Genomic DNA, 16287 nt, shown 5'->3' with positions numbered 1-16287 from the left:
CAAAAGACTCAGAGTTCCCTCAGTCGGAACTGAAATTATACACTAAATTGCTGTGTATGAAACTGGATTTTCCAGTATGGCTGGTCATATCGTATTTGAATAACTACAATTGTTAATGGGCTTACCATCTATTTTCTGTAACAGTAATGGCAGTGATACTGAACTTGGCCGATTTTAATTTGCATACAAAAGCGGTCAGCTTTTCTGAGAAAATATCAAATGGATATTTTATCAAGTAGGCATACGCTAAACGTAAGGCAAGTTGCAGTTGCACACACAGGAATGCTAATGGAAGCTAACAGAAGTAAAAGGTCAAAAAGAGATCACAGGCACAGACACAAAAGACACGCTCCCAGTGTGTCTGCACTTCACATTATGCTTTTACTCCCAACAAAAAAAAATTCGTTGAATTTAATAATAATACTACCACATAGAATATAATAACCTCCGCTGACCACTTCACAATCCATAGTGCCCGGGCTCACAAAATCTACGCGAGAATCTAAAAACAGGTGAGGCTATAACTCGAACAAACACGCTGCCAGTTAAAGTCTGGGCCCGGCGGAATCCGCAGTTTCTCATTCGCGTCTCCCACGTACGAGTCGGCTGACCGAGCCTGCGGAAAGCAGGACGGCGGGACGGACGCTGGGTAACGCGGCGCAGGGCCGGCGGGCCTGAAGAGGAGGCTCGCAGGGCGTCCGCGGGGCACAGAATGCCATTTGTTGTCCATCAGTCAGTAGCTGCAGCCCTGCTCCGGGCCCTGCGCTGAAAGGGCCATTCACACAGCCCCTCGCCCGGGATGTTTTTGCAATTCAATATTTTCACACGCGGACCCGTGGGTTGCTGTGGAACCGGACACTGGCAGGACAGAGCGATGGCTTTCAGGGGCGGGGGGGGGCGGGGGGGGGGTCGCAGCGCAGGACCGGAGTTAATAGCCCATCTTGAAATGTTTTAGTGAAGACCAAGCCCTGCCACCATCACCACTGCAACCCCCACCCCCCCCCCTCCTCCGCTTGCCAACTCCCTCACCAGTCCCCCCCCCCGTCCCCCCGCCCCAGGAACACAATCTTAGAGAGGGTTACAGTGTTCACAGATATCACTTTCCTAAAAAAGTCAAAAGAAAGAAGCTCTTTGAGAAATGACCGTGCATTGCATTAGACATTACGAGACCGCAGATTCCACCATCATCAATGGTGTGTGATAACCACACATTCGTGGCGTCACGCAACAGCATTACCCCGCTAATAATAAAATAAGGCGATAGAATAAGCGAATGTATCCTTGATAACACTGTTTTATGCCAGTTCAATCAGAGAATACCCATTTTGTTTCAGCGCCATGACTTGACCAATGTCCAAAACAGGTCCTCATACCGGTGAATATTTTGGTAAAGGTGTGTGCGTATGTGTGTAAATCCAATAGGGTAACCATGCAATTTAGGCCCAGGAAAAATGTATTGATCCATTGATGCATTGAATTTTAAAACCCGTCATGCACACAATACAAACATCGATGTTCTTTTTTTACCAGTATAGCAGACCACCAATTTAAATTTACATTTAAATGCAATTTCATTATTGATTTATTTATTTATTATAAATTACGAGCAATAGACACCGGGAATAAGCACACTAAAGTAACAAGTCTAGTTAAAGAAATATATAAATTAAACAAATTAAATTAAACATTTATAAAATATCAACTAAACAGCAAACAGATTAACAAATAGGATATGTGCATATGCAGACCAGTTCAGTTATTTGTACAAGTAACCAAGTGAATGTAAGTGTGCTCCTTATGAAACGAGACTACAGTCATTAGCAAAGGCTGATAGCTTTTATACAGTTACCAGCTATACCTGTAGTAGTTGAAACAGCCTTAATTATGTATGCTTGCAATTTTCGTGCAATTAATACTACAATTAAGACACATTATGCTAATTTTTATTATCAGGGGAATATTAGGCTAACTAATGGTTTGACTTTCGGCCCATTGGCAGGTAAGCTGTACATTTATTAATGAATATACTATATGACATATGCATGGCTGGATTAGATTAGGCTGCTGTCTTAAGGGTCCATAAAGCCATGATTTTTTTTCAGAACACAAATAATATAGAAGCATACTCATTGATATGATTTGGAATTTTGTTTCAGGCATTGATATGGCAAGAAGTACTTAATACAGATGTTCTGTATAGATATTCTGTAACCATATGAAAAAACAAATATGTTTTTTTTTTTTTCATATGGTTGAAAAAAATGTTTACAAATATTCCTGGCCCTAAATTGCATCATTACGATGTTAGATTTACGCACAGAGGCATGGACGCACGTGCACACACACACACACACACACACACACACACACACACACATACGCACACAAAAATAAAGAAAGAAAAAAGAAGGAAAGAATAGAGAAATGCAGGACATTGTTGCTCTTAAAACTGGGTTTCTTATTTAAAACATGAAATCTGCCCTCATCTCTATTATAAATAAATCCAATGGGGCATTCTCTTAGGGAGTAAATACACATCCATGTACAATATGCCAAATACTTCAGTGAAAAGACAATAGCCTTTAAAAGCAGTAATTAATGAGACTTGCACAGATGAAAGTATAGATTGATGATCTGCTTTAAAAAGCCCCAGCGCTTTGAGAATACATGCATGTACACCTCAGAGAAAATTGATTTTACATATTAATGACAATTTTAAAACAGTTCTTGGAAAAATAAATAGCTTTGCAAAGATTTACCCTCAGACTCTAACACACACTTGGGGCTTCCAAAAATGCCAAGAGTGAGATCTAATGCTCTAATGGTTTGTTTAGGTGGTTGGCGCTGAAGTGGTTTATGAAAATGGAGGCAGGTTAGGCTTTTATATATTTTTCCTGTAGGCCACACTGTAGTTAATGAAATTAAACACACCAATAGCGCTCTCTCTCATGGGAACCTGCAAATCAACATGCCACCCGTTTATTTTTTTATGAAAATAAATTGCAGCCAGTGAGATGGGCTAATTGTGTTGCAAACTGAAAAAAGAAACATACCATTGATATAATTAAGCCAATTTCCATGGACAGAAAGAGTGGGGGGGGGGGGGCAGTAAAATAAGCAGTGCGTTCATCTGGGGACCGACCCCCCACCCCCCCCCCACCCCCCCGCCCTTCTTCATCGTTTGAGAGAAAGTTAAGTATTAAACAAACAGAGTGATGTCCCGGCCCGGCTGGCTGACTCAGCCGTTCCGTAATGATGGGTCAACTACTGTGCATCTCCGCATTCCTCAGCTGCACGTTTATCACAGCCCACCATAGGCTGACAGTCTAATCACTTCAGTCCTGAAGACATAAAAGTGTCCTTTATCGCGGGAAATCAAAGACGGCGATCTCGGGAGTGCTCTCTGCCCACGCCATTACACTGGTTTAATCCACTTTAATGAGACACAACTTGTCCATCTGTGTGCTAATGGCGAAACGGCCGCACAGAGCTGATGGAGGCGTCAGATAGATGAGTGAGCCAAGCGTTTGAACGGCGGGCAGATAGCGCACATGAAAGAGAGCCCGATGTCTCTGTCTCTGCGCCGAGAAGACCGCGCGGACGCCACCCTGCTTATCTCTGCAGGACGCGACTTCAAGGCCTGAGTCCACGGCACACAGAGACACCCTCACCCGCAGACGGCCACCACTTTACTCTCTCTGCGTCTCTTTCCCCGTCTCTCTCTCTTCATCTCTCTCTGTCTCTCTCGACTACTGTCTCTCTCTGCGTCTCTCTCTCTGTCTCTCTCTCCGTATCTCTCTCTCTCTCTCTGCGTCTCTCTCTCTCCATCTCTCTGTCTCTCTCGACTACTGTCTCTCTCTGCGTCTCTCTCTCCGTCTCTCTCTCTCCGTCTCTCTCGACTACTGTCTCTCTCTGCGTCTCTCTCTCTCTGTCTCTCTCCGTCTCTCTCCATATCTCTGTGTGTCTCTCTCTCTCCGTCTCTCTCTGTCTCTGTCTCTCTCAATCTCTCCCTCTTTCCCTCACTCCCTTGGGCCTCCTCTCTCTCTCTCTCTCGCGATGCAACTTTTGAGGAAGAACAGATGAGTCTGATATGTTCTTTTTTTTGTGTGTGCGTCTGTGTGTGTGTTTATGAGTGTGTGTGCACGTGTCCGTCTGTATGTTGTATATGGGTGCTGAAGGGAAGGATTTCCTATGCAATTTAAAATATATAGAATTTTGCTTTTTTTTAAATGTCTAACTTCACTTCCATTGGCACACCAACCCAACGCCCAACGCCCAGCACACAACACACACACTCACACATACACACACTCACGCACACACACACACACACACTCACACATACACACTCAAACACACACACACTCACACACACACACACACACACTCAAACACACACACACACACACTCAAACACACACACACATACACACAGACTCACACACACACACACACACACACACACACTCACATTCACACACACACAACACACACACCTCAGCCATATCCACATATAGACGCACGTCAGCACAGGCAGGTGTCTACAGAGCCAGAGCCTGATCTCTGTGTTACCATCCTCTAAATAATAAACAGCCTCCAACTCATTTCACATACTGAAACATTCCTCAAGTCAAAACCTCATGAAAATATTGCCTTTGCACAAAAAAAAACAGACAATCTCCATATTTTCTTTTGCCAAGCAGCAGAGCAGAAGCAAGCCTTCGCCCAGGTGCGAATGCAGCATTCACCAAATAGACAGAATCTCCTTATTGCAGTCCTGCACTTTGATCACTGCCGTTAAGGATTCTGCAAAAACACAATTTCGGTGCCTACTGAACTGGCAGAAATCTGCAACATTGAATTCCATTGCTGGACACCTACAAAATGTCCACTGTTTGACTTTGCAGGGCTCTTATGAGCTTGACTTCTTGCCATTTTACAGCCTCTAATAATCAACACAGACCCCTTTTATTCTGTGTTAATTATACTTCAATGTTGATCCAATACACAGTTTACAGTTAGTAAAACTTCAACCCCATCAGTCTGCGAGCTGAACTGAGAGCTTGCGTGGAGTCTGTTTACAGCTGTGTGTGTGTGAGTGTGTGTGTGTGTGAGTGTGTGTGAGAGTCTGTGTGTGTGTGTGTGTGAGAGTCTGTGTATGTGCGTGTGTGTGCGCACGTGTGTGTGTGTGTGTATGTGTGTGTGTGTGTGTGTGTGTGGATGTGTGCGTGTGTGGATGTGTGTGTGTGAGAGTCTGTGTGTGTGTGTGTGTGCGTGTGTGTGTGTGTATGAGAGTCTGTGTGTGTGCGTGTGTGTGCGCACGTGTGTGTGTGTGTGTGTGTGTGTGTGTGTGTGGATGTGTGGGTGTGTGGATGTGTGTGTGTGTGTGATGTGTGTGTGTGTGTGTGCGCACGTGTGTGTGTGTGTGTGTGTGTGTGTGTGTGTGTGTGTGGATGTGTGCGTGTGTGGATGTGTGTGTGTCAGAGTCTGTGTGTGTGTGTGTGTGTGCGTGTGTGTGTGTGTGTGTATGAGAGTCTGTGTGTGTGCGTGTGTGTGCGCACATGTGTGTGTATGTGTGTGTGTGTGTGGATGTGTGGGTGTGTGGATGTGTGTGTGTGAGAGTCTGTGTGTGTGTGTGATGTGTGTGTGTGTGTGTGTGTGTGTGATGTTTCAGAAGCAGTAGGACCTCTGTGGCTAAGGGTCTGCAGTGAGAAGCCATTGGACCTGGGCACTGGTAATGGGAAATTAGACTGTGACTGTATGACTTAGGCAGTGGCTCACAGATTTGTACCAGTCATTGTGACTTGCTGTGGGGAGAAAAGCCTTAAACCTTCATCTGCTCAAAACAGTGAGTGATTAACAGCTCATTGTGGTTCCACCCATTATGGAGTTCAGCCCTGCTGTAAAATCCAGCTATGCCAGCTTGACCAGCTTGAAAATTAAGCGGGTCATGCAGATCATAAGCTAATCAAGCAGGGTATGAGCTGGTCAACCAGCATGACCAAGCTGGTCATGAAGCTGGTCTAGCTGGGTGTGAGCTGGTCAACCAGCTGGTGCTGGTAGCTTGTCTGTTTCAAAACAAAGCTTCAGCTGGTCAAAAGCATGTCAAGCAGGGAGCTGGTCTGAACTGGTCAGCCAGCTAAAGCCATGTCGAGTTGGAAGCTGGCCTGAACTGGTCAACCAGCTACCAGCTGTTTCAAAACCTAGCTTGAGCTGTTTTTATTCAGCAGAGAGGATAACTTGCGGTTCCAAATCTACGCTCTAGGTGACAACATAAGTGAGACTGGTGTGGCTCTGCCAAGATCAGGGTATGAACACAGAACCATCCGGCGCAGGAAGTCACACGTACCAATACAGGGCCCAAAAGGAGGAACCTCTGGGTACACAAGCAGAGATGACATTATTGCATTACATCATTGGCATTTGGCAGACGCTCTTATCCAGAGCGTTGATACAGTTGATTAGACTAAGCAGGAGACAATCCTCCCCTGGAGCACTGCAGGGTTAAGGGCCTTGCTCAAGGGCCCAACGGCTGTGCGGATCTTATTGTGGCTACACCGGGATTAAAACCACCGACCTCGTGTGTCCCAGTCATGTACCTTAACCACTACGCTACATGACGCCCAGTGACACGGTGATTAAAAATCAAACTGGGAGAGGGTGACTCCCGAAAGAGAAATCAGTCTTCCAACTCAACTGGAATAAAACCCAGAGATATTTTCCAGATAAAATAGATGCAACGACATATGTTTTAGTTGGCTTTTATTCTATGAAACAAATACAGCAACAACACTGTAAAGGCTTTTTGGACCTCTTAAAATTCATAGCAACTAAAAATACCTTATATTGCAATAATGCCCACAGCAAACGGCAAAACTGAAATTTACTAAATTAAAAAACTAAAATTGACAGTGCTACTAGAATGAGTCATATAGTGATAGTATAGTATATAGTGATATAGCTCAAATGGATTCAGAACTTCAGTATGTACAATGATTAAGGACCGGCTCCAATCAACCCTGCAAAATCAGGCAATTATTTTTCTAACAACTGGCTCATTTCTGGCAACATTTTCTTAATTTTTTTTCAGTTCAGTAATTATGAAACTCACAGGGTAAGACGTAAATAAAAGTGAAACATGAAAGCGGTTAATGAAAGTTTAGGACAACGTGTGGCAGTAGGTGCACTGAACACCACCCCCCAGCGTGCTCTGAGACCTGCACACCTGACTTCCCCGCACAGAGGCAGTGAGATGTGGCAAGCAGGGGCCCCGGCAGAACAATGCCGTGTAGATTGTGTAATGAGTCACCTGTGACGGACCAGAACAAGGTCGCCCCTGCCGCCCCACCCCCAAACACACCACAGGACACTTCACACAGTCTCAGACATTGCGTTACATTACATCAGCGACTTACAGTTGATTAGACTAAGCAGGAGACAATCCTCCCCTGGAGCAATGCACGGTTAAGGGCCTTGCTCAAGGGCCCAACGGCTGTGTGGATCTTATTGTGGCTACACCGGGGATCGAACCACTGACCTTGCGGGTCCCAGTCGTGTACCTTAACCACTACGCTACTGGCCGCCCTACCAGACCAGCCCTGACGCACAACTGCAGGCCAACCACTGCTGGCAGCACCGCATAAACACTCAACCGGCCCACTCGGTAAACGCACTGTAGCATGCAGGCCAACCACTGCTCAGGAACATGCAGAATACAATCAATCCACGCTGATCTTAAGAAGAACATCCTACACGTACAGTGTTCGTATCATGTGTTTGCGCATGAATGCAAATGTTGGGTTGTGTGTGTGTGTGTGTATGTGTATGAGTGTGTGTGTGTGAGAGCCTCTGTGTGTGGAGGGGGTTGGGTGTGTGTGCATGTGTGTGTGTGTATGTGAGAGTCTGTGTGTACGTGTGAAGGGGGGAGGGTACCTGTGTTTGAGAACATGTGTGTGGGTGTATGCCTACATGTGTGTTTTTATGTGTGTGTCTATGTACATACAGGGACATATCTGTATGTGCATTTACAAGAGTATATGTATTTGTGTGTGTGTGTGTGTGTGTGTATGTGAGCATGCTAGGGAAACTAAATAGGGTTCAGAGACAACATAGCTTAAAACCAGGCTATAATGTGCCTTTTACTGTGTGTAAACATAGCTGAGAAATGCCTTTTACTGTGTGCACTGCCTTGCAGACAGACACCTACAATGTCTCCATGCTAATAGATATATTATCTACTCTGCGACAATATGCAAGAGGGTATGCACAATTTGCCATTGACCAAATCTTCTTATCATACACAAACTCACAGACAAAGATAGTACGAGCCCTGTAGTTTATTCCCTCGTAGCCTTTTGTATTTCCATTGCATACCAAGGGAGACCAGTGACCCCACTGCAACATCACCTTGTCCTTAAGCGTTGTGCAAAGAGTTTAGCAAGCGCTAACTATTTCAATGCCTGCTTAAAAGTTTTGTTTTGTGCTATATTCATTCGTGTAATAATTTCTACCTGGGTGAGGAAACTCCACCGTCAGCCATTTTAGCTGTGCAAGCTCAGCGTCTGGTATATACCGGAGGACCTGTGTCTTTTATCAGAGGTTTAACACAGCTCCCATTGTTGTTTTACTGTGCTACGGGTTGGTTTTATTAGATCTGTCAAAACAGCATAGGCCGTACAACAACACGGGTTGTTCGTAGCACACACACAGCCTATGTAAACAGGCCGGCAAATTAAAATCGGTCTGACTGCACAGTTAAACCTGAACGTTCTTATATACAAAGAGTCAATCGTGCACACACGGTGCGGAGAGTGGCAACACCTACAGCCGTGACCGCGTCGGGTGGCAGTACAGGTGAACTTTATAAGGTGTGTGGGTTTGCCATAGATTTGCTTTGCTAAATCAGCGAGAGAGGGAGAGAGAGAGAGAGAGGGAGAGAGAGAGAGAGAGATTTGCGAGCCAGGTCCCTTTCTTTTCCAGTACACACCAGTTTCCCTTCATTCAGTGAGGTCTTCCGTGAATAAATAGTATTCTCCAAGGATCAGCAATCTCAAAGCTCAAACTTTTTATTGAGACCTTACGACCCCCTTCTAATAATGGATCCCTGTGAGAGGGAGTGTTGATGGTTGGTGATAAGTGTCCAGACAATATATTTACTCAGTGACGTCACTTCTTCTTCTTCAGGTTTCAGACTAACTCTGAGCCTTGTTTTCTTTAATAGGAAAAAGTTGAATTCTCTGCAACTTGGCCAGGTTTTTCGCACAAAATGAATAAACTCAAAAGTCTACCATCCAGTTGTAGAAAAAATAAATTATTATTAGCACCAACGATGACAACAACCATTATTATTATAATAATTATTATGACAATTATGACTATTATTAGCATTATTTTATTGTTAAACATATTACTATATCTACACGTCATTGTCATTTTGCTTGACATGCCAGTATTTTATTTTCATCACTACAGATTAGACCGATTACCCATAACAAAAACAAAAAAAACTAAAAATGAATTGTATTATTAAAAGTTATGCTCAACAAATCTTCAGTTTGATTGAATGACTCCACAGAGTCCATGCAGAAAAACTCTTTACGGCATTCAACTCTGCAGCACAGCAAAGACAGACGGGCTGCTCCACATTGGGACTGGCATGCTAGCTGTCTTGTTTACAACTGCATTTGATTTCCTTCCCTGTACCGGGGGAGATATCGCGTTGGATCCAACTACTCGGTCAGTACATATCGGCCATACTAGATGAGTAGGTCAACGCCATCACAAACCCTGTGCCAGACATTAGAGAACGGACCTGCACTGCAAATTGAGATCTAGTGTCTAAAAATGCGTTAGCTCCTCTCTTTAAAAAAAAAAAAAAAAAACTGCGCTCCACTCGTTCGAGGCTCTCTGGACATTCCGGGAGTAGTGGGCATCGCAGCAGCTGGCGTCTTTACCTGTAGAGTCAATGATCTCATATACGACAAGACCTACTGTATCTTTCTCACGGGCTAAAACGATGTGGGCTACTGTGATCACATAATTGTGATATATTAGACTGGCGTAAGACCGGCTAACCTCCTCACACCTACATATTCCACTGGAAGCACGGTGACATTCTATACCTGTTGAAAGGCAGAGGCAATCTAACCGCAAAGTGCATTGCATTAACGGTGCCCAAAATGTGAGCTAAGGTCAATGACACATTTTCTCTCAAAGCGAATAAAACAAAATAACGTTGGATATTTAAGAGGAGACAAAACTAATAAAGCCTAAAATTAGTTATTGATTTTTTTTTTTTTTTTGGAGGTAGGCTTTAGCTGCAGTTGATTTGCGGCGTGAATCCGCCCATTGGCTCCAGTCGCCGCAAAATGAGTGGTGTGATCTCACAGAATATCTCCAGTGCTTACAGCCTATAAAATCCGATATCATGTAAGCTGTACATTCACATTTAGAAGAGCTTTCCTGGTGTGTCCTACTATTCGCACGCGCAATGTTCTAGAATTAGCTGCATCTAGGCCAACATAGCATCGGCAACAAGAAAGGGAAAACGCACTGTAGATTGAAACTGTAAGGACTCCATGTAGTTTCTCAGTAGATCGAATGTAAACTACACCTCGCACAATAAAACCCTCTACTGCAAATAAAAAATGCTTTTCTGTGCTATCCAATATGTATGTCGGCTGCATGTTCCTCGATTTTGCTGATAATTAATCCGATTAAGAAGATATTTAATTCACTTATTTCGGTTATTTGGACCTCATGGCGTCACTTATAGTATGTGGTAACTCCCATGAATGTTCCCACGTAATTCATGCAGAGAATAGCCTATAAAATGGAGAGGCCCGGATCAATTTCTGTCCTGCATCCTGGCTCTGTATTTCGTGCTATTCTCTGTCATGTGCTGACCTATTGTACACGCATTTAAACTTGTGCTATCAAGTTGTAGAATATATAACTTTTAATTACGAATGTCTATTTAGTCACAGAAAATTAAATCATAACAGCAAATATAGGATAGAACGATATTTGAGAACGCAAAACATTCTTCTCCTTTCAGGACGTTTGGAATGTGTCGGAGCGCGGTGTTACAAGATTCCACTGGACATTATAATTTCATATTAGAAAATGACAGAACTATGTATGCATAACATCCTGAGCAAAGCATGACTTGGCAGAAAGCAAAAAACAAATGCAACAAAAAGCCAGAAAACAAACGCAAACACTACATCAAATGTGATCGATGTCAATGAAAACAATATATCTGTACTTGGATGACTATTACTATCGTTTGTATGATTACATTATTATTATTATTATTATTATTATTATTATTATTATTATTATTATTGGTAGTAGCAGGTGGTGGAATTTGACGGTTTTGATGGCATGACTTTAAATCAGACAAAAATGTTTAAACATTATTTTTTTAAATTAAATCGATAACATGAAAAAATACTTATTCTTGTTTGATCGTCGCATGGTTTAAAGGAAGTCATAAATAAGTTGGATCAAATATAACAGCTAAATCTGTCGACAGAAACATCAACATACACTGACACATGTCAATATTTTAAATTACGCATCTGCATTCTATTGGGCACTGCAGGCCTGCTACGACGCGCGCTGAAGAGTTGCTTCAAATATTTCTGTTTGAAGTTTCAAAATATGCAGCAATGGAGGAACTAACAAACGATCATAACTGATCGGTACAAAGTTATTAGAGACACAAATTAAAGTAGTCCACAAGAGGTAGCCTACAGTGCCAAGATTCCCTGTGGATTTTGTTTAACTGTTTCAAACTAAGCCGCTGACTCAATAAAAATTAGGCCTACCTAATTTCCTAGAAACTCGTATGCCCTGTCTAAGCATAATCAGTACATTTTTATAGGCCTACAACAAGAATGAAACTACAAAACACGAATGAGCACAAAAACATGTATGTATGCATGTATGTATGTATGCATGTAAGTATGTATGTATGTATATATGTAAGTACGTATGTATGTCTGTATGTAGGTATATATGTATGTATGTATGTATGCATGCAGTTTATGAACAGTAAATGTAACATTTGTGTGAGAAAAAGTGTGTAAATTCTGTGTCTTGTCTCAACCACATATCCAGCAATTTACTGGAAATTGTCATGCTATTTGTATTGAGCCTGAAGATTGAACTCTAGATTGGGGAAAGGCCTACATCTTGGAATTGTACACAAATGGCCTACCGTGCACGGCAAGAGGTGTAATGAGTGTTCTGAACACTACATAAAATATCATTGCTAGATCAGACTTTTGTGGTATTAACATTCTTATTATTTACGTAAATACTTGTGCAGACGCATATTCGGGCTTGGTGCGCTAAAAATCCCCACCTGTTAAAGGAAAAGGGGGTTGTGGAATTGTGTGCTTCCTTCCTAAAGCCAGGTATTTCGGGATGTGAGCCGACGACTGCAGCCAAGCCAGCAGGAGGACGAGGTATGTTTACATAGTGGACATTTTAATACAATTGCAAATCATTGATCATTACTCGCAAATTACTTGGAATATATTGGAGGGGAAAACTGTTCGAAGCTGTATCCACAGCACGAGCTTATGAAAATAAATATTTTCGCAAATATTAAGAATTACACTATTTACACTATATGCATTACCGTACAATGTGTTAACATCGTACTAGTGACACTATTTTGAATTAATTGCATTAAAATTGCGATAGCTAGCCAGATATTTATGGCGATCATAAAAGGAAAGCAGTATCAAATGAAATACACGCAGAACAGGATTTAAAAATAGCTAGTGTACATGCCTAAACGTTTCCTAAACATTGCATAATTTTTTCGCACATATTACTATAAGCCTGTAGTATGTTTCTATTGTATCCTAGAAAGCGTTTATAAATCAATCTGCAGAAATTAATATAATAATACAAATGCTTACAATATGTGATATCATGCAATGTCTTAACTTTTTATATTTGTGCACAAGTTTATCATCTTAAGCAAAACAAGCCATTACGGTTTGCTTTTATTTTAAGGATTGTTTTATTATCAATAACATTAGCCTATATGTAAATTGTGTACCAGTGTCCACTGTATTGCATTTATACCATTACGAGAGACAAAAAAAAACTCACCGGGAAAAAGTGAGACAAATTATAATCCCGAATGGATGCATCCGCACAAAATCTAAAATTGTTCGAATAATAACAACATATAAAAATAAGAGTTCTCCTAAATTGCTGTACGTTCACTAATAGTAGAAGTAAACGTTGGTGCACACTGATTAATTGCTATTTCATGAAAGGCACTGAGAGATTAAAAATACATATATGTTACATGCCAAACAGACTTTCTAAAGAGAAAATTAAAAACCAAACTACCTTGAGCGAAAACAAACGGCGCAAACAACACAATTAAAAAATAATACACACATTTCCCATGTGAAATAGCACCAAGTTAGCAACAGTCCAGAGAATGTGTATTTTCGTGCAGCTCGAAACATTATTGATTGCCATTCCCAGAAGGAGAGCCGAAACACAATTGAAACACAACGGCCCAGGAAAAAAAAGGCTTCGTTGATGCAATTTCTTGTGAGGTAAAAAAGACTGGGGGAAAGTCCGTGAAAACATAGCCATTTTCTTTCAAATTCCCTCTCCTACAGAACGTTCCCCTTGTCGGTTTGTCTGTTTCTGAGCGCTACTCACTCTTTGGATTCCCAGCTCCCCGTTGCCATGAACAGTGCTACAGCGCCCACTATTTCAAAAGCCAGGAATATTATTTCACAAGACTTGGAACGACTCAATAAAAAAGTTACTATCCCTTTCGACAACTTTTAGCTAACTTTCGTTTAACGATTCTACAGTTTCTAACCTCAATGAGCAGAAATCAGCGAAACTACAACATCCCGTTCTCCTGGAATTACAATATTGTTTTCTCCTTATCATGTAGACGGCGAACATCAGCGTTGTTTCATCACATAAGAAACTTCTGACGCTGCGAACAAGCAAACGGAGGCAGCGACAGCGAAACGGTGGGAATACAAGGCTCTAAAGTATTTTAGTTTTTAGATTTTTCTCAAGACAGAAAATATCGACGAGGACAAAGAAGCGTTTCTTAAAGGAACTGTTAAATGAAAAGGACACGTCTGAGATCTATACGTGAGTTCGGAGTATCGAGACGCCGGGTGAAAGTGTAAGAAGGGAAAAAAGACCTACTTTTGGCCAGTTTTCTCGCCCTCGCCTTGGATCTCATGGTGTCGGCTTGTAGATTCCTCTCGTCCTCCTTGAGCCCAGAAGCAGCAACAACACTATCTTCATCTCACAAGCATTGTCAGTTTGGACACCTTCGCACATGCGCACAGGCCATTCAATCTGACACCCTCGTCAGGGCCAAAAAACTTTCCAATGTATTCATCATCATCACTTTTTTGTCCTATCGTCTCCCCTTTAGATCACTTATCTCTTCCCCTCCTCCTCCTTCTCTCCGCACCATCTCAGACTCTTTCACCCCCCCCCCCCTCTCTCTTCAACCTCTCCCTCTCTGCCCCTTTAAGACCAATAACTCTTATTTTTCGCAAACCTGCGGAATCCGGTCTCGCGCTGGACACTGCACGGGATGTAGGGTCAAGGTCGCATCCCTCAATTGCAAGGTGATTGTTTTCAGATCAAATAGCGACATTATTCAATAACGATACAAAATAAAGAGTGAACATATGACAAGTAAGGATTTTAAGGTACAGTATTATTATGCAACAATGCACTTTTATAACGATTGGTATGACTATTGCTAATATTATTATAATTATTATTAATATTAATATAATTATTATTATTAATAAGAAACATAATACTAACAATACAATATTTGTGTTGCGTCAACTATAAACTGTGTTTCCTCTACTCCTGGGTAAATTGTCTATTTATTATTATTATTATTACTATTATTATTATTATTATTATTATCGATATTGCCGTTTTAAACATTTCCTTTATTCATGCTCACTTCTATGTATTTCCCGCAATCTCCCCCATCTTTCATTCAGTTATTTTCGACGCCATTAATTGAGCTCCATCAATAGGTATAAGGTCAAATGAAAAGTGCATTTGGTTTTACGGAGATGATTTAGCACCGCGCGCACGCGGTGACTGCCGTTTCATATGTTGCCCAATGTCACACGCCGCCGCAGTGCTCTCGACGCTCAGCGCACTCAAGACCACAAGTCCTGTATCCAGCGGCCGCTTTCGGTACAAGATTTTCTGTTCTTATAAGAATAGACATAAACATCAACCTTTACATTGAAAAAAAAAACTTTATTTCGACTTTATACTATGTGCCAATTCTCCCAGTACTACCTAGTGGGATCCGACTTCCTATTTACTTTAGCGATGTAAACAATAACCAAGATAAAAGGGTAGCGTCATCAAGCAAAGGGAAAAAAAGATCATCTGATATCGTAAGTATGACTTTACCTTCAACCTGTTTAAAGCGAGCGTGCATGCATAGAAGGCTACATGCATATTTCATGCGTTTTATGTGCGCCTATATATATATATATATATATATATATATATATATATACATATATATATATATATATATATATATAGCAAGTAACTTTAACTTTGATTCAAGTGCAGTAGCCTATATGAAACAGGCAATTCGAAAATGACCGAAATGACAGACAGTGCTTGACGAAACAATGCTTTGTGGTGTCCCTGTACCTGTGCATTGCCTGAAAAAAAAAATCCATTCTAATAAAAATGCATTTGCAAAAGCAACTGGACTGTTGTTTCAAAACTGCAATATATATTTTGGTTTACGGTGTAATGTCCACGTGCCTTCTGTCGTCCTGCAGCATCTATGCAGGGCGAGGGACACAGATACAGTAGACCTTAATTACCGACGAGCCGAATTAATGACACAACTTCTAATGAGCCGGAGCGCACGGGGCCGTGACGAGGAGGGTCTAACAATTTTACAAACTGTTGAAGCCATCTGAAAATGGACATGTTTCAAAGCTGGTAAATTAGCCATCGAGTGTGTTATATATGCATGTTCTCGTAGACTGTTTAATATGTCAATGCATTAACAAGATTTGCATTAAAATGAAGGTTATTTGCTAGCTTGCTTGCAAAATAAATACAGATCCTCATTCACAAGTCTGTGTTGTCTGCTTCAACTGCCAAGGTGTATTACGAGCACTAAAAAATAAAGCGATTTATCGCAACGCTGGCTGGTGGCTAGAAGAATCAAAATGTTATGTCTCAAAAGTCAATTAAAAAAATATTACT

General features: G+C 41.7%; 1 protein-coding gene across 1 annotated transcript in view; it reads right to left on the bottom strand.

The window, feature by feature from the left end:
• prdm16 (PR domain containing 16) overlaps positions 1–14269 on the bottom strand; it is a 249380-nt gene extending 235111 nt beyond the window's left edge. Inside the window, exon 1 of the mRNA XM_061258651.1 lies at positions 14212–14269. Coding sequence (XP_061114635.1) covers positions 14212–14248 — 37 coding nt within the window. The 5' untranslated portion in view covers positions 14249–14269. The remainder of the gene's footprint in view (positions 1–14211) is intronic.
• Positions 14270–16287: the final 2018 nt, after the last annotated feature.

This window comes from Conger conger, chromosome 10 (assembly GCF_963514075.1).
Source record: "Conger conger chromosome 10, fConCon1.1, whole genome shotgun sequence".
In the NCBI taxonomy this organism is placed as follows: Eukaryota; Metazoa; Chordata; class Actinopteri; order Anguilliformes; family Congridae; genus Conger; species Conger conger.
Note: the sequence above shows the minus strand (reverse complement) of the source record. Positions and strands in the feature narration are given on the sequence as shown.